The following is a 22318-nucleotide window of genomic DNA, read 5'->3' as shown; positions in this document are numbered from 1 at the left end:
TCACATTGTATGACCCCCATACCATTGACAATTGTGGATTTTAATGGATCAGACCCTCTTAATCATTCATAATATCATCCTAACAATAGGTCCAAACATGAAATAATATCAACTTAACTTAAACACTCTGCCTTTGAAGGGATGTTCTATAAGTATCGTGACCCTCAGCACAGCCCTTGTCCTCCCACAATTGCAAATTGGCAATATTTTTTTGTTGCACAGCATGTCTCTTCAAACGCGCTAAGACGCTTCCTTTCAGCGTCGCGGCACCCTAATGAAAATACAGGAGGATAGCCGGAATTGGCGGTGCGTGCTGATTTATACGCGCGAGGTTATGGGTGTGTGCGTGTGTTCGCACGCACACACGCACGCGCGCGTCCAGTGGTTTGACCTTGAGAAGAGGAGAGAGCGAGTGGGCGAGTGTCGCCACGCTCTCCCGCACTGGGTCAAGGGGGATGCACGCTCGGCTCCAGTGAGCATGCTCGGCTCCATTAGGACCCCCCCCACTACCCCCCCCCCCCCACCATTACTTTCTAAGAAATCTGGCACATTTGGCAGCAGCCTAATCAGTCACGGGAACGCCTTTGGGCTTGAGGATCTTGATCGGTGCGGCAGCTGGATGATGAGTTAAATTGTTCGTGCGGTAATTGGCAGCGGCTCTGCCTGAAGAAAAGTGAACGGTCACTCGCGTTCACGCTGGCCAAGGCGGCTGATATGAGGATGGTTACGTTTGAAGGGAGGGTTTGTGCAGTGGTTTGCGTAGAACAAAAGCATGGAAATGTTGGTACATCTGTGACTAGTAAGTAATTGTCATACTACAACTACTAAAATGATGCTACGCCTTGAGTTGGCTCGCTGGCTGCTGGGTGGGCTCCTCTCGACCCCAACAAGAACTCGATTGTTCGTGGCAGCTGCGGGAAGTTGCCACCGAATCTCGTTTGTGTTGTAACCAGCCAAACGGGATATTTCCATTTAAATAAAATAAACATTTAATTGAATCGGCGAGCAAGATCGGAAGACGTAATAATAATAATGTTGAAAGATAGCAACACGGAAGAAGCGGGAGTAACGAATAGAGGAGACCGACACGGTTAATTTAAAATCGCTCTAACTTTTCAATTTGTGCTCCTGTTAATGTCATTCTTTCGACAGAACATTCTTTAAATCCTAGAGAATATTATAAAACATCTCAATGCATATTATCTTGGAATTTTATTGCAAGAAAAAAGCAGACTACTTGGACGGCAGGATTTTGAGAAGAGCTTGAAAATGACAGCAATCTTTTGATGTTCCCTTTGCAAAGTGACGGATTCTCTACTCGTTATGATACAACAATAAACAACCACATCTGTGCAGTGGCAATCTAGTAGCATGTGTTGGGCGGCGGTGCCCTTCTCTACTTGCGAGCACGAGCTGGCGGTGAAAAATCCACATTTCTACGCGGTCTTATCGACAACCACCGATTTTAAATGCAGAAGTATTTGGCACAAAGAACGCGCTCACACGACAGTGTCCACATATGCGCTGTAATCTGAGAGGCTAACATAGAGGGAATGCAGACGGCAAGGGGCGAGTCCAGCCTGGACGGGACAAAGCGTGACTCCCCGTTACCCGCTGGCGGTGGCGGGGGTGTCACCCTTGCAGCCAGTGCTACACAGAATCAAGTCTTTTTTTCTGAAACTCCCAAACCGGCTGGGTTAGGAGGTCGCCAGGAGACGGATGGCAGGACCGCTTATGTTGGGTTAGTGAACCCGTCCGTGCGGACCTTTTCCGTGTTAGCCCCTCGTATGAATGAATGGGTTTTGTCCGGGCACTCTCGGTTTCCTCCCACTCACCGATCGGTCTTTACAACGGAATTCATCGAATAAATTAATATCGGTCCCTCTGTGAAAAATAAAAAAAGACGTAATGAGTCATTCAGGCTTGTGTGGGCAAATCACTGACGTCGTTGACACCGCTATCATCGTAGAGAATGTCCCTAGAAAGGCGAGAGAGAATAAGACGGCCAAACGGCAATGGCGTTGTTGGCAAAGTGGAGCTCGCGGGAGGTGAAGTAATGGTCAAGACGAGATCAGGGAGTTAAGCGCGGGGATAAGGCGACGTGGCATCACAAAGGCGCTTGCTTGCGTGGGTTGAGGAGCACGTGAATGAGTGCAAGGACGGAGGCCGTGGGCTAATTCCCTCCATCCCAACGGCAAAAACCCGCCCCGCGTGAATAACGAGTCTGCACATGCGTGTGTGTGGCAAGCGGCGTGTGTGTGGCAAGCGGCGTCGCTGCTCACCGCAAAGCATTGCTCGTCGCAAGCGATTCGACGGAAACTGCCGGGCAACGTCAAATTCTCTCCGATGCATTTTCAGGCCGTACCTACCGCGCGTTTCCCCCGGAAAAAGGGCCGGAGGGATGACTGGGAGGGTGGGGGAGGGGCAGGAGTAGTGGCCCCCCCTCCCCCCCGTGGGCCATCCTAACGGCATCACGAAACAAACAGGAGACGCAAACCGGGGAAAAAAATATTGGCGATTTAAGACGAACGTAATGACGACTAATCGTAAATCGCATAAGCGTATGTCGGTTTTCACCCGAACGTGTATCCAAGGTGAAAGTGCCTTGTCGCTCGGAAGCGAACGGAGGGCTGTCCCTCTTTTCTTGGCGGCCCGGAGCCATCGGTGGAAGTTCCACATTACTATGGCAGCAGCCTTATCGGTAGCCGCTCCAGCCACTTCACCACCCCCGCTAGAAATTACTTATTTGACAAGTTAAGATTTGTTAATTCAAACCTGTTTTGCTACTTGTGATCCGTGCATAAGACCACGTGTAAAAAAAAAAGGGGAAAACATATTATAAAAATAGCTTCTTTTAACGATTTACACAAATAATACATTAAATCCATCCATTAACGAATCCTACATTCGGTTGAATCACCTAGATGTAGAATTTTCACAGTGTATTTGTTTGCACAACGTGTTCATGCAAGTACAGTAATACATTGTGCAAATATTAAATTTAGGTGAGTGGATCGATTGAGGATGTTTAAACAGGAAAAGAGAAACGATGCATAAAAAACGGTAAACATTTTGCAAAGGGGAGTTCCCCTTCGTAAAACTGTTGAGTTAAATCGTGACCTTAGGTTGTGGTTGAGCGTGGGGATAATTGTTACTCGCCAAGTAATTATCTTTAACCTGTGTCTGTGGGGAAGGGAGCGGTGGTGTGGTGCAATAGTTGTCAACACCGGGTGTGAAAATCTATTACCCGAGTTACATTCCCAGCCGTGGCAAACGTCAGCGAAACGTGGTCTCCAAAACCCCTCTTGGGCCTCCTTCCCAATGGTTGACTCAGCCTTAAATGAGCAGCTCCTGGTACAGTGAGTTGGTGTGGCCACCTCCACGGCCAGCCGTGGCCAGCCGTGGAGGTGGCCACACCATCTGTAATGTGTCCGCCTTAAGAGGTGCTCGCAAACACCGCTTGGCCCCAACGATCTATGAAGCTGTCTGGCTGACGTGTCTATGATGTAGCGTCGGGAACCCGTTTAAGATTCACTTTGTAATGAATGACTTCGAGGAAGTTTTCTGGCAAGCAGAAAGATCATCGCTGACGATGTTTTTGTAGACATGCGCACATTGTCCTTACTGGAATATTCTGGAATACACAAACAAAATAATCAGAAATTCATATCAGGCTCGTATACTTAACTCGCCAAAGGATCTCCGAGGGGTTGAGGGTTTGTGCCGAACCTGTGTGAGACCCCCCCCCCCCCGTACCACCATACTCGGACGTTTACACGGCGGACATTTGGCAGCCGCTCGCAACGGTTTTACCTTTTTGCTGCTCGCACGGCCAACGGACCTCCCTCCCGTTTTCATGCTCGTCGGTCACGCCGCCGATTTGCCCGGCCGGTGCGCTTGGTGCACGCGACGCCGCAATCCGCGGACGCAAATTGGAAGGCAGTGTACGTTTTCCCCCCGACCGCTGCGGGCGTTCCCCGTCGCGGCCGCCGCTATTTTAACGACGCGTGATTTAGGCCCGGCCCCGCCGGGCGTGCGCGCGCGCCTTGGTTTCCGCGGAGGCGTAGCACGGCGCACGCGACAGCGAGCGAGCACCATACGTGACCAACGATTAGCGCGGTTGGCTACGTACGGTGCGACATAAGTTCAACGTACAGTCCATACGTACGTTGCCAGGGATGACGGTCTGTCGGGGGAGGGAGCAAACTATTATCTCTCCCACAAGAACGGCACGCCTAGTTGGTTACGCGCGCTTCATCAGCTGTGAGGGTAACATCACCAACCGGACATTCCCGGCCACGTGGAAGTCTGAAAGCACTTTGTTTCGTGTGTGAAAATACCAGTTCAACCCGCCGTTCATTGGCTGCTCGTTCGTGCCAAAACCGGTTATAAACGATCCGTCTGACCAGGTGCGCTTTGCGCCCCAACGTGCGGTAATATTATTCGGCGCTAGAAGCTTTTCTCTCTCGATCTGTGCGTCTGGGAGAAACGAGAAACCGTGGGGTGGTGAAATGGATATTGGTTACACTTTAGTGAGCACTCTACCCTCTGCGCATGTGTATTTTTTAAGCAGCGGTGGCGACATGAGAGATGGCTGTGGGTGTCCCCTCTCCGGAGGCTCATAACGTGCGTCGCAGCACCGAGCTGTTGGGTTCAAACCAGGGCAGGCCCTGGTGGTGATTGCACCGGGTTCTCGCGTGAAGCGACTTGATTGTCGTGCCTGCGTGATACATCATCGTTTATCAAGGCGAGTCAAAGTGACGAGCAATGGGGTGGGGGGGGGCTGTCCCTAAGCCCGTGGTGGAAATTCTGCATTTTAATTGCAGGGGGGGTTGGGGCGGCAGCTTTTGGGGGGTGGGGGGGGCAGTCTCTATGTATTAAAGCCACTTTTGACTTTCCACACGGTGGTAGCTATTTTTTTTCTGCACCTCGAGGGATGTCGAGTTGATCAGACCAGGATTTGAATTTTTTTCCCATCCAATTGTGATAATGTTCACACCATGGTGTGCTGCAAGCTGGCCAGCTGCGATGTAGGTGCGTCATGTTGTACTTCTTTCGCACCATACGTAGCCAACCATCCTAATCGGAGTTGCGGGGGAAGGAAAACGAAAATGTATATGCGACATACTCGGGCTGTTTTAAGACGTAATTGAAATAGCCTGAATCAGGTGAGTTATCTAAACCGGTTCTGGGCCCTCTCTGATTCCCCCATCCACACGGACCAGAGTGGTGAAGTATGGTCAAAACAACCCCCAGCGCCCAACAGCAGTGGATAGCTGGGGTGCGATGACAATTCTCTGTGAACATTGCGAATCTCACGGCGCTCTGTAGTCAATAAAGTTTGACCTTAACCACGGTGGATTAAATCTCCCACAGCAGATCATTACAATCCTCTTGCCTGGTTAAGCACGCGTAATAGTCCCCACACACACACACCACCTTTCTCTATTACCGCGGGCTCGGCTCCACTTTCAGAGATTCAAGAAGCCAGGCGCATCTGTTGAATGCAAGTGTGGTTTAAGCATTTTCACTGCAGCAGTCACAGCAGGCTCTGGGAAATTGGCCTTGACTCTGCTTGCATTGTGGGTTAGCTCCCATTTTTCCTTTGGTGAATCATCATTTTGTAAATTACCATTTTTCTTCCGCTGCCTTGGTGTGTTTGTGTGCGCACAAAATGCCATTGTGTAGAGTAGCGGTCTTTATAGGTACTTGCTAACAGCACTTACCTCCGTGGTCAATAAGGCTACACAGGAGGTCTTTGTGCGTTTCCCTGTCTCTCTCTCTTTATGGCACAGTGTTTTTAATGCTGCACTGTGCTGTGATCCTGGAGACACCCGGGTTCAATTCCTCGACGGTGCACATCAATGGTGAATGGTGTCCCTCGGCCTGCTCTGGTTCAGGGTGGTAACACTTGGGCCTCAAAGCAAGAAGGGCCGGGCTTCGATTCCCGATTGGGGTGCCTTTCTGTGTGAAGTTCTCCCCCTCTCCTGTGGGTTTCCTCTGGGTTCTGGGTTCTCTGGTTTTTCCCCCCCTAGCTAAGAACACTCTTAACTGCCATTGATCGACCATCCCGATGTAGCAGGGACCCCTCCTTAACAAGGGTCTGCGGACTCGGTTTGGCTTTCCTGTGTAAATAAATAAATGAAATGCATTGTTATGCATTCAGCTGTGAATCACACGGTGCTTGAACATCATCAGGGTGGAGACGGGGCGTGAACATCGCGATCCCCACGCCACCCACCGCCTCCCGGCTCGCGTGCCGAGGGCGACGTCAACCGGCATTCGCGAGCAGCGCTCGTCCATAGGGCTAAACGTGTGTGCGCGTGTGTGTATGTGTGTGCGCGTGTGTGTGTGCGCGTGTGTGTGTATGGATGTGTGACCCGCAGCTCAAGGAGTGCCAGGGCCAGGAGCGTGGCAAGGGCTACCTCATCTCGTGCCTCATCGACAACCGGCCCAACATCACTGACTACCAGTGCCACCAGTTTGTGACGCGCATGACGAGCATCGTGTTCAGCGACTACCGCATGATCTGCGGCTTCGTGGAGAACTGCAAGCAGGACATCAACCGGCTGCAGTGCGGACGCATCGGAGCCGACCCCAAGGTGACCGCCGCTGACGACGCGTTGCGTTACGCGGGCGCCCCCCCCCCCCCGCTGCGCGCGGTACTGACGCACGCCTCAAGTGAATGCGACGAGGTGCGGGCGAACCCAGCCGAAGAAACAACCACGATCGTGACCACCGGTTCATCATTCATTCTCACTACATACACAGGCGTAGCGGCAACCACGATCGTGACCACCGGTTCATTCTCACCGTTAACCACGGTTCGAGCCGCAATCGTAGCCATAGCTTTTTGCCCGTCGCCACCCACTGGGCGACGTTGGCATTCGCACTGCGCGTAGTTTCCCCGCAGAGCCCGCCGCATAAATAATGCAGAGAGAGTGAAAATTCTCACCACTAGCCCACACACTCGTAGCTACGAACGCATTCTCTCTGCTAATCATCGCTCTGACCGCTCGCCCCTCGTGTCAATGACGGCTGGGAACCAGACTCTGCCCTCCCAGTCCGGTCCCAGTTATTCTGGCCCAGATCCTCCGAGGCTCCGTGGGCCAAGCCCCCCCCCACCCCCCTCTTTCTCCCCCCCCTCCCCCACCCTAACCCGACTCTCCATGGGGAGGCGTGGTGGTGGCTGGAAAGCAAAAATTAATTAAGTAAAGAATCAACACGGGCATGGATTACGTTTGACAATGTTTAGCTGTCATCTATTATTTATCACTTTACCGCAGTGCGTCAATAATAATGATAATGGTTATAAGTTCGCCACCTTGAAAGAAATGTCTAGTTTTACCATCTTAACTGAGAAAGTGCGGCACTTGCTGTGGTGTGATGGTTAGCACAATCAAGAGATCGCCGGTTTGACTCGGTCTCCTGGCTTGGCGATTGAAAACAATCGGTTCAGTTTCTCAAATCCCCTTGCCTCTGTCCATCCAGAAGTGTAAATGAGCTACGCCACAAACGATCTCCTTAAAAACAAAGCTCTCCTCCACATTTTGCTTTTGAAGATGGCTTCAATCTTGCCGAAACTTGGAATCGGTTCTCGATGCGCATAGCCTGGATCAAGATCTAAACCTTGGGCGAGTGCGACTCATTTAAAAGCCAACCTGGATTCTAACAAGACACGGAGTGTGAGGTGTTTGTAGGAGACGGGGCACCGTAGCAATCGTGAATGCATTCCACACCGAATGATCAATCGGGGCATGATTGACGTGACGAAGATTGCGAGGAGAGCAGTGATGACTCGATTCGGCTGTCGAGGATGGGCCCCCAGCCGCGCGTGGCGAAATCTCCGGAAAGGAAATGTTGGCGGCGAAGCCCAACCCGGAAAAAACCCCGCACTTGAGTTGCGAAAGTTTCGTAAATCCGCCCCCCCCCCCCCAACCGTTTCTGTCCGTCCAACGCTATAAATTGGTTCACTGCAGTTAGATCATCATCTCGTCACACACTTCTACACTTGGAGAAACCCAGTTTAATCGCAGGTGGCTTAAACTAGGAATAATCTCAGTGGCGCCATCACTGACCTCTGCCCATGTTCCCAGTTCACAGCAGTCCCTGACCCACGTTCGCTCCTGGCCGCGGTTGTCATTACCAGCAATTCATTCTCACCAGCAAGCACGGTCGACAATTAATCCTCTCTCTTCCCTCCCAATATGAACCTCTCGCTCACATTGTCACTGCAGTACACCGCTTCGCTTTAGGGCCTATCCATAGCATGGAACATTCCAGTGGAACCCAACCAATTGCAAAATCCAGCGATCGTTTGTCAAAACAGACTGCCAAAACACGCAGAAAAATAAACGTTTCTCGGCCATTAAATTAACTTCTTGAGGAATTGAGGGAGAGACATAAACATTTTTGTGCATTTTGTGCAGCGAGACATTAGGATGTGTGGGGATTTTTGGTAAGAGGATCATGTGTGTGCGCTTGGCCGAATGGAAGTGTGAACCCGCACGCTCGCTTTCCACATTTTAATAGTGGTGCCGTGCCGGGTTTTGTGTAAATAGTGCGGTTTTTACGCAAGGGCTTTAAGCTTGTGCTGAAGTTCAAGCCCCCAAGATGAACACAAGCTGCGAGCGGTCTTCTTAAAACAAACGCGATGTGTTCGCACTGTTTGTACTGCACGTACAAAAAGTCTATAAAGTGCACCTGAAAACAACCGTTGGACACAATGCGCAACTGTATTATTTTATTATTATTATTGTGGGGGCCAGTCCAGTCCCGAGAGGTGGCGATTGAAGCGGAGGAAGGCTGCAGGAGAGGTGGCGAGAGGCGAAATATAAAAAAAAAATAACAGGCCTAGAAGGCCACTCGCTGACCAACTCTGCTCTACCCACGTATGCGGAAGCTGGCCCAAGAGTTGTGGCGTTGTGGATTTCCCACAACTGGCTATTTAGGGGCTGCCGCCGAAATGAGCACCATCCCCATTGCTCTATGGAGTTGGGAAACACTGTTGGCTTTATGCATGAAAGACGCGCCGAGTCGCTGGACTCTTTATTTCAAACCAAACGACACTGCTGGGTGGACAGCGCGGGGGCGGGGAGTGCATTTCAGACACACACTCGGCCATTGTGTCAACTGGCACGCTGGGAGATCGGACCAAACTGGCGACGTCTAGGATTGAAACGTACATTGATCCTAACCGCAGTTGCACCAGTTCAAGCATCCCTCCTACATTGGGGTGTTTGACCCAGTTTATTAATGCTTCATTTACACGTTGGAGATAATCTAAACGTGCACAGCTGGGCACCGTGAATTGCATGACACACCCGCTGCGCTGCAGTCGTAACTAATTAGCACGTTTTGTTTATGTGCCAAAGCTTACTAATTGGCTGCGTCGGGTGGTGGTGGGGTAACGACACATTTATATCTATGCTATCAAACCAAATAACCTTTTATTACGAGTAATATTGGTCGCGAAAGCCTACTACTACTACTACTACGTGTTAAACTCAAGGTGGCGTGTAACACGTGTCGGTGTTGTACTTTGCACTGCCCCTGGTTGATGTTTAGCGTAGAGAGTTTGATTGCCTGTGTCCGGCCGGGGCTTGTGAAGCAGTGGTTATGATTTCGCACTTTGAACCTGCCACGCGAGAAATCTTTACCAGGTCTGGGTGGCTCCCCCAGTCTGTGAATGTCAAAGGGGGTGTCGCACATTATTATATTTACTGAGCTCTTATTTTTGCTCCCTTTAGACACGTCACCGTTCCCTCGTCTAATCTCAGCCTGTTCACGGATAACAAATATCCTCTTATTGGCGTAGCCAGATGCCCAATGTGGCACTCTTGATTGAACATGTTTGGTAAGTTATCAAAAGCACTCTCAAGTCTGCAAGCATACGTGGTACAGGTGGCAGGCTTGGATGAGTATTCCCATTTGATCTTTCACAATCTCGTGACTATACTTCAAATTAAATTGGCTGGGATGCCCGTGGAAATTAATTAACTTGGAATTAGTGTTTTGGCCTAAATATAAAATACAATTTGGATTTATAAAAATAATGTACCAGTATCTCAACAAGCTGCATCTGCAGTTGCATTACATTTCTTGGCAGGCAGGCCACTGAAGCGATGAAATTGGAATGTAAAGTTTAACCAAACAAGTGTGATTTAATGTTATTTTAATCATGCAGTTTACAACCAAACTACGAAGCTGTTCAATTTCACTTTTACAATCTCAGCATTCCAGGGATGTAACACACACACTACGGAATGGCACAACATCTTGGTGCCGTGAAATCCCCAGTCTAGTGTCACTTGGTGAGTTCTGTGCTGTTTCACATGCCCCATTCATTAAAAAAAATCCCAAATTATTTATCTTTGGGTGCGCTGTTCCCTGGTCCCAGTGTTTTTCCACATCGAACGTTCAACTCTACAGGTCCCCGAGAGAGCGTTTCCCGTATAGAAAGTTAGATTGAGCTTTCACTCAGTGGGTATGACTGTTAGTTTAAAGAGCATTATCAGGAAACGTTTTATACATTTAGATTCTTATCAGGCCCCATGGCACATGTAAAGCGCAGTCTCTAACTCGTATCTACTCTTCTGCTCTGGCCTCGCTATGCGCTGTGAAGAAATGCCATTGCCCAACACATTGCCTGATATATATATACATTTTCTTGATTATTTCGGTAAAGTCACGTAGAAGGGAAATAATAAAATAATATTAATATAAAACAATAAAAATTCTCACGACGTTTCGACTGCAACACAAGCAATCATCATCAGGTGTGAAATCCACAGCAAGAAAATTTGAAAAAAGTGGCAGTTTGTCCAGGACAAACTGCCACTTTTATGAATCCCTGCAGTCACGAAAGCTTTAAATCAAAATGTATATTCATTTTATTAATTCAGCCAGTGTTGGTGAAGAACGCGAGTCGTTTTTTCGTTTTAAGTGACTGTATGTCTCATAGTATGCGTATATGCATATCGCAAGGTACGCTTGAGATGCCGGGTCATGGCCCTGGCACTTTGTCCTCGGCAGGTATCTGATGTGTAAACTCCGTGCTGTGCACGTGAGTCGGTCTAGCGAACGCACCGGTGTGAGGGCGAGCTTTGTGAAACCGTCCTCGCGTGTTCCCAGTAACAGCCGAGCCGTTTCTATTGACTGCAGTGTGTGGGGCGGCTAGACTCCGGACCGTGCCAGGGCCTTTCGGTGATAAACATGTCACGTTCTAACACGATGGGAAATGCAAACCTAGTGGTTACTTATTATTGTTATATATTTACTATTTATACACAATGAATAACAAACGATGCCCTTTGTATATCCAGGAAAGGTTTGCTTTGTCGTGTTCGTATTGCAGGAGGAGGCTCCTACAATCGGATGCTTGGCCAATCCTTGAACTGAGTGTTTGGCTTGTGGGGATGAAATCTGACACCTCTGAGAATATGGCACATACCGCGGGGTGACACTAAGCACTCTGATTCAATCGTCTATTATTGTACCGCCATCTGGCAGCTCTGGATATATATGTGTATTATACATGACACAAAAATGTGACGCGATATTGGAAATAGTTCATGCACCTCCCATTAGCGCCGCCAATTATCACGGTTGGCTCTACGGTGCAAAGTTCTGCGTGCATGCGCGCCCAATTGGGTGATGTTTGTCTCTTCATGGATGTTCTTGGAATCCAGAAACATTCGGTATTTAGGTCGGTGATATATCCGAGTAACAGCCCCGAGGGTCTCTATTAATAAACCTGTCTCCATAAGTGATGTTTCATTTGATTGTACAGATCAGTGCTATCTGCCCCCCTCCACTTTGGCAGTAAGTTGTAATCCTCCACACCATTCCCCCCTATATATATGTATTTTATAATGTATTTCTGGAATGATGTACTCAGACCCGCGGCGTGTCGGCCGCTCTAACTCGCGTGGAGTACGAGTGAACGATTTGTTGCTTAATTACCGGCAAATTCTATGGCTGCTCACTTAATTGCGCAAAACTGGGGGGTCTGAACACAGGATGGGTCTCATCTGCCTGGTGGTGGTGGTCTTGAACCTGCAGTGGAAATTTCAAGTTTCCTAGAGTGGAGGGAGGGGGGGACACAAGCCGGTCACACTGAGAGAACCACTGTTGATGCCCCGGGAAGTGTCATCCTCATCGAGTAGGACATGTTGGGGTGGGGGGGCATTCGATTTGGCCGTGGTCGAGCTTTGGTGGATGGACAATTGACGGCCAAACAAAGCCACCTGAATCTGCGACTTACGCGGGTGGGGGGGGTTGGGACGATCTCTGGGATGAGTCTTAAGTTCCCTCCCCTGCACAAAGCCCAAGATGAAATGACAGCCAGAGTCGAGGGGATCATTTAAACTGAAGGGAAGATGGAACATTGTGGGTAAGAGCAAGTGTTGGAGTGGATTGAATCACGGCTGCAATTGATGAGCGTGGGTGTCGTTCCTTTTGTATATATTTTTAAATAAATCCGCCTTAAGAAAAGTGTGCTTGGGCAGGACACGTTGGGAGAAGGGATGATGATGTTGGCCGATAATCGAGGATAATTTCGGAGTGGGAACCATTGGAGGGAGCACGCACGCGCGTACATCCACCGCAAAGATGGAGCAATGAAATCGTCTCGTGTGTGGGCGCGAGGTGGGTTGCCGCCATCGCAGGACCGCGAGAGATGGCGACGGCTGGGGGGAAGGCCTTCATCCAGCAGTGGATTGATCACGGCTGACGACACTGCCGTTGATGATTCCGTCTCTTCCCCCGAGATGCCGCCGTCTAGCAGCAGACGGAGAATGTCAGCTGGCGCCAGCGGGTGCTGTTTGAGCGAGCGCACGACGCATAGCGCCGCCGTTGCGAGCGGCACGCCGGGGCCACGTGCGCACGTGGCGGCTCGGATTAATGGGCTGTGACTGCTGCCGAGAGGATGCGGCCGACGTAATTGCTCGCATAATGGGCAGACGTTGTCGTGCTAATGCACTGGAATTTATTTGAGTCGCTGCCGTGAGCCTTGAAGCATAAGGAACGGGGTTACAGCTGCTCTGCCTGCCGAGCGGTGCCGTGAATACCGGTGCCATTAAATCGCACGTTTGGAGTACAATGCATGGTAATTTATTGAATGCAAATATGCTATTTTTATTCCGTTAATTTATTCATCGAAGCACTCGTCCAGATATGAATCCATCATCGCCGTCGTCAATTGCTGCGGCTCTAAAAATAACCGAAGCTCAGCCGGTGGCGAGCAATCGCTTCACTCGTTTGAGCCGGGAGACGATTCGGTGTGGGGCACCGTCGGAGCCGTTGGGAGTTGTCGCCGAGCGTCTCCTCCCTCGGCTCGGCCGCAGGACCTCCACTCGCAGGGCGCCGTCGTGAGCTGCCTGGAGAAGGCCCTGACGGACGAGAACGAGCAGAACCAGGGTCCGCATCTCCAGGAAGAGTGCAAGAAGTCGATCCTGCGCGTCGCCGAGCTCTCGTCGGACGACTTCCACCTCGACCGGCAGCTCTACTTCGCCTGCCACAGCGACCGCGAGCGCTTCTGCGAGAAGGTCGGAGCACCCTCCCGTTCCGCACCACCACTCGGCACCACCGCCACCACTCGGCACCGCCGCCACATACTCGGCACCGCCGCCACCACTCGGCACCGCCGCCACCACTCAACGCCGCCACTACCAGGGGTCAAATTAATGAATGCATGCAACATATGCCAAAAGAAAATAATCAATCATCGAGTGTGTGATTGGACCCATGTAATGGTGAGCATCGGAATGTAATTAATTTGATGAATCGCTGCAGCGTTTCTTGCCCAAATAACACGATGCACTTGGAGGTGGATTGGCAGCTTAGGAGGCCAACAGTGGGCGGGAGGACTAAGCCCCAGCACTGCCGGGATCCTGGTTCAGATCCGGGTTTCAGCCACCCGTGATGAAAGCAGGTTCTCCAGCAGAGCGGGTCGGTGATCTCATCTCAACCGCCAATGCCAGCATATGACGCTTGTTGTGTTCATTTAAGTCCACACTAAACTGTGCCACCACTGCACCCCGTGCATATCCGAGTGTTTAAGGTTTAATAATAATAGGCGTGCATTGCCCTTCACTTGTAAATCGTTTGTTTCGGACACGCATTTCGGCACACGTATCGTGGGCGCGAGAATAGATTTTCAACGTCACGTACATCGTATCAGATCCACATTGTCTTGTACTTGGATGTCCAGGGCGATCCATTCATAGACACCCCGCTGATTTCTAATGCCCCCTCTTAACTTTGTCCCCAACAGGAGATAGAACATTGCAAAAGCGATGGCTTTAAAGTCTTAGAGAAAAGTGCTCGAGGGCTTAATGAGATTGGTGGGAGATGCGTGTAATGTGGCTTTGAAAAAATGTTTAATTGCTCTCGAATTTGAGACGCCTGTATACGGATCACCCTGGCACCTTCACCGCGGCTTCTCTGTGTGCCTGCTGCAAGGTCCCGCCCGCTCGCCCGCTCACGCGAGTCCACCGAGCTCGTTGCCTCGGCGCTAACGTCTCCTCCGTGCCACTCCCGTTGCAGGTCACCGCCGGGGAGGGCCGCGTCTACAAATGTCTCTTCAACCACAAGTTTGAGGATGACATGACCGACAAGGTAACGGGCCCTGTTGGTTCTAGATGAAAATAACTCGCTGGTGTTTGAGCACAGGTGCCCGAGACGGATGCTCCCTCGTCCGTTCTCCGCGTCGTCACCAAGCCGGGCTGACCGTCGCGGTGCCACATGGCCACGCGCGGTGATTCTCTCGTCCAGCGTTAGGCTGGCAAAGAGATGTTAATTACTCGTTGACAAAACGACCATTACTAATCACGACACTGTCTTTGTGTGTGTGTGAGCACATTGAATCACTCCAACTCCCTATTTAGGAACCGTGGTTTTTAAACGATGATCAGTACGCCGGTAAAAAATTTCAGAACCGAATATATCGATTCCGAAAGTTGGGGAAATCGGCGATCGCGAGTGGACCGACGGTAGCGAATGGGCGGCTCTGGGCGCGCGGCGCTGGTGACCGGTTGGTTTGCCGGCAGCCACGGCACGGCACCGCGTGGCTCCGCTTTACATCGGTTCCCAAAAGCTGAAGGCAGCAGGAGGCCCTTCTGTTGGTGGGAAGGGACCTCGGCTCGAGGTTGCTCTAGAGAGAGTATTTGGTCTACTCTTCCATGCTGACCAGACGATTATTATACCTCGCCACATGCGACTTGCCAATTTGCTGTACATTTTTCAGAATTGGCCTGTTTGGCCAGGTCGCATAGCGTGTGTGTGTGTTCTTTTGCTTAATAGGCTGATGTTGACGTTTTGGCCATCTAGCATTCATCAAAGAGTCTTCGCCTTGCTGGGTGGGATGTCAGATGGTCAGTAGGGTGAAAATGAGCCTTACGCATTGAGAAATGTTTTTAATAAATTCCAGAATTTGTATCTGCAGATTGTCTTAACTGAAGCCTCGAATTGGAGTGGACATCCCATTCCTCGTTTTAAAGTGTGCCTCCCTTTCCCTCGTAATGACGCCCTTTGGCACGGTGTTTGACATTCCCCCGTTCTCTGGCTGGCTGCAAGGGGAGGGGTTAACGCAAGGGCACGCCTCGGTGTGCTGACACTGCTTTTACATTCGCCGCACGCGCCCTCTGCCCCAAACTCGCCGAAATTACCCACCGGGGTGAGCGTGCATCACCGATCGCGTGAGCGCGGCCGTGCGTGATCGCCTTCATCCCCCTGCCCTCTGCCTCGCCCTGGCTTGCGTGGCCCCCGGGGGGGTCGGCCCGGCCGTCTGGTCTCTCCCAGGGGCCTCCCGCCGCACACGCCTCAACCCTGCCGAGCAGTTCCTCTGGTTGGCACGGAGGCCCTGGAAAATAGGGGAAGGGTGGAGAGTGAAATTGAGCAGAAACGCTCAAGATCGGAGAGAGTTTGAGCTTCTCAATTGCCACTGGCCAGAGGGTTAAAGAGAGTGAGGGATCAGGGTGACCAGAGTCGCGCTGCAACAGTCCGAGTGCGCCACTCGCCGTCAGAAGGTTGCGAGCTAAAATCCCAATGGGGAAACCAACTTGGCCGGATCAATATTCGTTAGTTTACTGGCCTTGATCGATCCACTGTTGGATGAAAGTCCACCCCACGCCATGTCGGGCTTGGAGGGGTTGGTTGACCAGACTTCACCATGCTGATCCATGCTGTTTGGTGAAGGGAGGCCCAGGACCGCTTCAGATCTTGCCTTTTCTGCATCAGAAGGAATCAAACTCAAATCGCCGCGTTCATATTGCAGCGCGCGAACTACTGGCACACTTCATCATAATGTGTTTTTTAGGGTCTCTAAAATTAATCACACTTTGTAGTAATTGAACAGTGGCTTGTCCTTAAGATAGGAATGACATATTTATGCCAAAAGAGAGGCGAGAGCTGAGAGACCCGTTGTTCCCCTTTGGCAAGGGTAAGGTCCTTCTCAGTATAAAAGTGAGCGTGCGATGTTTGTTCAATAAATACCGCTCGCTGCCAGCGGTCCGCTTGTATCCGTGAACTTAAGCGCAGATTATCGTGCCTGTGTAAAACCCACGTGGGGTTTACGCGAAGCGTGGTTTACGCGAAGCGTGGCAAGTAAGGCGGCTTGGCTGACGAGACTCCGGGCACTTCTGGCACTCGCCAAAAATCGGGAAGGTGATAAATCCCGTGGTGACCCTTCCTTCGGAGCAGAGTTCGCGACTACACACACACCGGGCGGGAAGTTTGTAGTCGCCTTCTTTCATGTGGACTAATAGCAGCAGATTGAAGATGCCGCTGCAGATTTGTTATCCACTGTCTTTTCGGAGCAGAGTGGATGGGGGGCAGCGGCAGCAGCGGGGAGTGTTTTACGACGCGGTCGATGGTTTGGGATTCGTGGCCGCACCGCCCGCGGACCGCCGAATCTTTGATGGGTGTCATTCGTGCATCAGGTGGCCGCATTGGCCATGCCCGGTCCTGATGCGGTTGGTCAACCATTGGCGGCGTGGAAGGTTGAAACCGGGAGGTTCGACGGTAGGGTCCTATATGAGGTGGTCGACTCACTGCAGCCGTAGTATCGTGGAATCTCCACCCGCCCCCTCACGTGCTGTGCCGGCCTACGTAGGTGCTCGCTGCTAACAGCACTTGCCCCAACAGTGTGTGAAGGCTACAGGGGAGATCTTTGTCTTGTTGTGCGTCGCAGTGCCGAGTGGCGCTCACCATGCGCCAGAAGCTCATTACGCAGGACTACAAGGTGAGCTACTCGCTGGCGAAGGCGTGCCGCGCCGACCTCAAGAAGTTCCGCTGCACGGGGGAGAACCTTCCGCGGGCTCGCGAGGCCCGCCTCTCCTACTTGCTGCTCTGCCTCGAGTCTGCGGTGCACAAAGGTGCGTGGGTCTGTGTGCCGGCCGGTCGACGCTCGTGCCGTCGTGTGCGTGTGCGAGCGTGCGCGTGTGCGTGCGTGTGTGCGAAACGGCAGCCGGGCATGTTGCTGGCCACCCACCCCCTCGTGTGCCGTTCCGGCCTTCGTAGGTACTCGCTATAACAGCACTTGCCCCAACAGTCTATTCAGGCTATACGGGAGATCTTTGTCTTTGTATCTGGCACAGTAGGGAGCACAGCTGGTGCATCTCCCAGTCATCCTCAGTCATCTCGGTCAATCCATGGCACCTGGATCTGTCCCATGACCCCCTGTCAGCGAGCCTTCAACTTTTTCACGTGGCCTCAAAGTGCACCTGGCCTGGCACGGTCGCCGTGGTGACGTCACCGTCACTTAGTGGAAAATGGCGGTTGTATTGGTATTGATTTGTGTCTGCTGCTTAAGGAGAGCGGTGGCGCAGCAGTTAGCGCCACTGCGCTACGAACCCAGCGAGCCAAGTTCGATTCTCGATCACGGCCAACACCAGTCTGAACCAGTGCTGGGCCTCCCCTAGGTCGACTCAGCTTCAAATGAGTATCCTGGTGTGGTGTGTAAACATCACCACGAGAGAGGCAAAGGCCAGCCCCACCCCCTTGTCTCCAGGGTTTTTATCGGTACAAACAGAATCTGGATATTTATATTTAAGTCTGTTGAGTCTGTACGGGGATCTTCATCTGCTTCGGGCAGCTGGCAACTGACCGCAGCGCGTGACCCCTCCACATTAAACTGGATTAAGTGTCATGGCTGAGCAGCAGAGCACTTTTCACTTGTCACAAAGATTCATCGTTCAAGTTCAGTGGCCACCATGGTCAACATTGCGAGTGTGTTAACTATAAATAGAGTAGACGCGTCATGCCAGCGCCACGGTACAAATTTGCCGAATTAGATCATGTATGTCTTAGTCTGTGAAACACCACGTAGCAACATCGCCCCCTATTGGCGGACTGATGCCCACTTGCAGGCCTGGGCTGCGTTCCCTTCGTGCCGTGCAGGGACAGCTGTCGCCATGGAGTGCCCATGGCTACACAGCAGCAGGACAATGGAATGATTGACAAGGCCTGTGATGTGAGACACTTATCGTTATATTAATTACATCACGTGTTCATTGCCGCCGTTCTCCGTCCCTTTTGCCACGACCGACCATCGACGCAGGGCGGCAGGTGAGCAGCGACTGCCAGGCCGAGATGCTCGACTTCCGGAGGATGCTCATGGAGGACTTCTCGCTGAGCCCCGAGATCATGCTCAGCTGCCGCGGCGAGATCGACACCCGCTGTTCGGGCCTGCACCGCAAGGGCCGCACGCTGCACTGCCTGATGCGTGCCGTGCGCGGGGAGGACGGCAAGGCGCCGCTCGTCCAGAGCTGCCAGACCGCCGTGAGTGTCGCCGCAGGCGCTGGGACGCCCTCCCTCCCTCCCTCCCTCCCTCCTTCCCTCTCCCTCCCTCCCTCCCTCCATCCCTCGGCCTCCATCCGCCTCCCTCGCTCGCGCTGCCTGCAGCATCGCCGTTGTTGCACCACGGGCGGTCGGTTGGCAGCCGCCCCCGTGCTGCTTTGCGGGCGGGCGCCAGTTCGGCCTTGCTGCACGTCTCCCCAAAGAAGCCCCGGAGCGTCGCCTTGATACGAGGGTGGCCGAGCTTCTCCCTACTGTAGGTCCCCCCCGCCCCACCTCCCATTTTTTAAAGTCAATATCAAATGATATGCCAACGTCGCTATAGACATTGTCATGATGTGAATAATTCTCCATTTGGTACTAGTACCTTGAGTACGGACCTGAAAAATGATTTGAAAGATCTACTTCTGAGATCCCTGTTTAGAGGCCTCGATATCCATACTAGGTGATACCGAAACGAGTGTTGCTCGTCCACGATACTGCCAAGAAACTATTCAAAGCTGGCTTTTTGAAAAGCAAGCAAATTGTTTGTCGTCAAATATAATGAAGCCGCGTTGGAAGCTCGCATTCTACGTCTCTGGGACAGCTGTAAATACCTTGGCGTGAGGCCAAATCCTCGTGGTTGGCACCCCACCAGTCGTGTTTTGTTTCCATGGATTGTCCGTCAAGTTCGTGTCTCGGACGTTGCGAGTCCAGCCGCCGCCTGTCCTGACCTCGCCGGGATGCTCGACGCCGCTGCCTTGCCCGCAAAGTCACTGCCCCCCCCCCCCCCACCGTGTCACCAACAGCTCCAGGAGCTGGTTCAGGAGGCAAACCCCGGAGCGGATTACCGCATCGACCGGGCACTCAACGAGGCGTGCGAGTCCGTCATCCAGACGGCGTGCAAACACATCCGCAACGGGGACCCCATGTGAGCCGCTTGCCTCTTCCCCGGCGCCCCCGCCACGCGAGTTGCTCACGCCAGCGACGGTCTCCCTCGTCGCTGTGCCTGATACCTCGTGGCCCTGCTCGCAGTCGGACCTGGTGGTGGGGTTGAGTGATCACGGTTGGGAGTGTGGTGGTGGTGGTGGTGGTGTGGCATTGGGCTCGTGGTGGTGGTTGTTGAGTGATCACGGTTTGGAGTGTGGTGGTGGTGGTAGTGGTGTTGATTGGTTATGGTTTTGAGTGGTGGTGGTATCATGTGGTGATGTATATGGGTGGTGGTAGCGATGTTGAGTGGTGATTTTGATAGTAATTTTTTAAGTTGCTGTGGGTAAATTCAAGTATGTATGTTGAACTTTTTTGCACCGTACGTAGCCGACCATGAAATGAGTTCCACTTTGCGTCAAAGTCGGCAGTTGTTTTTTGTCAGAATTTAGCCACCAGCATGAGAAAGGGGAATTTGCTATCCTGGCTCTGCCTGTGAAGACAGATTGGCACTGTCCCATTGCGTGTCCGAGGAAGACACTGATTTGTCGACCGTCTCCATTGATAATGGAGTGATTATTGGGAAGCGGTCGTTTTAAACCGCCCTAAACGCATTCTAAAGGACGTCAAGCTGGTCTCGCCAGCAATGAGAATGTTGCCCCTCTCTGCTTCGCTTGCACAGGATCCTCTCCTGCCTGATGGAGCACCTGTACACCGACCACATGGTGGAGGACTGTGAGCAGAAACTCCTGGAGCTGCAGTACTTCATCTCCAGAGACTGGAAGTAAGGCGATCGCAATGCCCTCTTGCGGCTGTGTGGTGGTTGAACCACAACTCCCGTGCCCAGCCTCCTGACTGTCCTCGCTGAGCTTCGCAAGGTGCGGTGTCCGTGCCTGGGACTCGTCGGTGAATGGACCCCCGGCCCGCCGTGTCTCCTCTGGGACTCGTTCAAGGACCCCAGCCCCTCCTCCCCGTGGATGCCCTGGGAGCCGCTGCCCTGGCTAGAGATCTAAATACGCAGTCGGCAATGCCGCTCGCTGTCCTCTCACGAGCCTCTCGGCTCCCGACTGCTATCCTGTCTCATCACGACGTCGAGACGCGCAAGGTTTCTCAGGGCTCTTGACAACCACTCTAACCACTGTTGCCGCATCTGCAGTTTGATTGCGGTCAGATTCCCGACACGGCCCAAACGCATCGAAGTTGGTGCTGTGTCCCACTGTTGGTAATCGCAACGTCGGCACGTTGCGTACGTTGCTGCAGTTTGCTCCGTCCAGATTTGTGCGTTTCCTGGTGGTGCCGATTGTTGTTCGGCACGATGGGAGCTTCTCCCCAGCGCGTGGAAGCAACCCCGGACATCGTTCCGAACAACACGCGGCACAACCCGGAAACACGGCGGAATCTGGCTGTTGCTGCCTAAGTGGCTGGCCGGTCGGCACGGTGGTCTGCATGCCCGTCGGTCCACCGCTCACGCTGACCGTCGGTGCCGGACGCGCGTCGCAGGCTGGACCCCATCCTGTACCGGCACTGCCAGGGCGACGCGGCGCGCCTTTGCCACACGGTGGGCTGGAACGACACCTCCGAGACCCTGCCGCCCGGGGCCGTGTTCTCCTGCCTCTACCGGCACGCGCACCGCACCGAGTCTCAGGGCCGCCGGGTGTGTGGTGGAGCATGTGCTGGCACGCACGCACTTACACACGCACCTACACACGCACACACGCACCTACACACACGCACCTACACACACGCACCTACACACACGCACACACCGCACTTACACACGCGCACACATCGCACCTACACGCACACTGCACATACGCTCGCACACACGCTCGCACCTACACACACCGCACCCACACACACCACAAGGCCAACTTGGTAATGAAGCACAATAGCTCATGCAATGCTTGCTTGTTGATACACCGCTCCCGCACACACAATCGCTACTTCAGTTACTCGCACACCGCATTTACTCCTACACCACGCCAGCTCCTACAACCCCCGCTCGCTAACACACCGGCACCCGTTCACGTATCGCACTCGCACGCTCACGCGCGCTCTTTGCTACCCCACACCATCTCGCACGTCACCTTCGCTCGCTCATCACACTGCATCGCCGTCACGGAGACGGGCGGTCGGCTTGGGCTGAAGCGGCGCGTGAGCAGGGGATGGATTGTGGCACCACGCAGCGGCCGTGGGGGGAGGGGCGACCGCGTTGGCGAGGGCCGGCAGGACGTGGCTCCTGCCGACGATTGACGCACCGGCGTGCGCTGGCGTGTGTGCTCCCTCCCCCGCAGCTGTCCCGCGACTGCAAGCACGAGGTGCGCCGCATCCTGCAGCAGCGCGCCCTGGACGTGCACCTGAACCCCGAGCTGCAGGAGAGCTGCCTGGCCGACCTGGGCAAGTGGTGCTCTGAGAAGCCGGGCAAGGTGCGCGAGTGAAAGGGAGCGTGGCACGCGTTAGCTCGGGCTCGTGGCCATCCGAGCGCGTTGGCGGATTTGGCCAGGAATGGTAAAGGTGCGGCCCTGCAATAGCTCGCTCACGGGACTGCCGGCAGAACGGCCTCCACTCGAGGTACCTCTCTAGAGAGACCCGCTAGAGGCTATTGCTGGCCAGACAT

The 22318-nt window shown here is 52.9% G+C and overlaps 1 protein-coding gene across 1 annotated transcript in view; it reads left to right on the top strand.

The window, feature by feature from the left end:
- GLG1 (golgi glycoprotein 1) overlaps positions 1-22318 on the top strand; it is a 57676-nt gene that overhangs the window by 21870 nt on the left and 13488 nt on the right. Inside the window, exons 4-12 of the mRNA XM_078617496.1 lie at positions 6387-6602; positions 13347-13547; positions 14548-14619; positions 17192-17375; positions 18560-18780; positions 19584-19705; positions 20384-20485; positions 21202-21355; positions 21996-22127. Of these exons, the coding sequence (XP_078473622.1) occupies positions 6387-6602; positions 13347-13547; positions 14548-14619; positions 17192-17375; positions 18560-18780; positions 19584-19705; positions 20384-20485; positions 21202-21355; positions 21996-22127 (1404 nt within the window). The remainder of the gene's footprint in view (positions 1-6386; positions 6603-13346; positions 13548-14547; positions 14620-17191; positions 17376-18559; positions 18781-19583; positions 19706-20383; positions 20486-21201; positions 21356-21995; positions 22128-22318) is intronic.

Source organism: Lampetra planeri, chromosome 54 (assembly GCF_965212315.1).
Source record: "Lampetra planeri chromosome 54, kcLamPlan1.2.h2, whole genome shotgun sequence".
NCBI lineage: Eukaryota > Metazoa > Chordata > Hyperoartia > Petromyzontiformes > Petromyzontidae > Lampetra > Lampetra planeri.
Note: the sequence above shows the minus strand (reverse complement) of the source record. Positions and strands in the feature narration are given on the sequence as shown.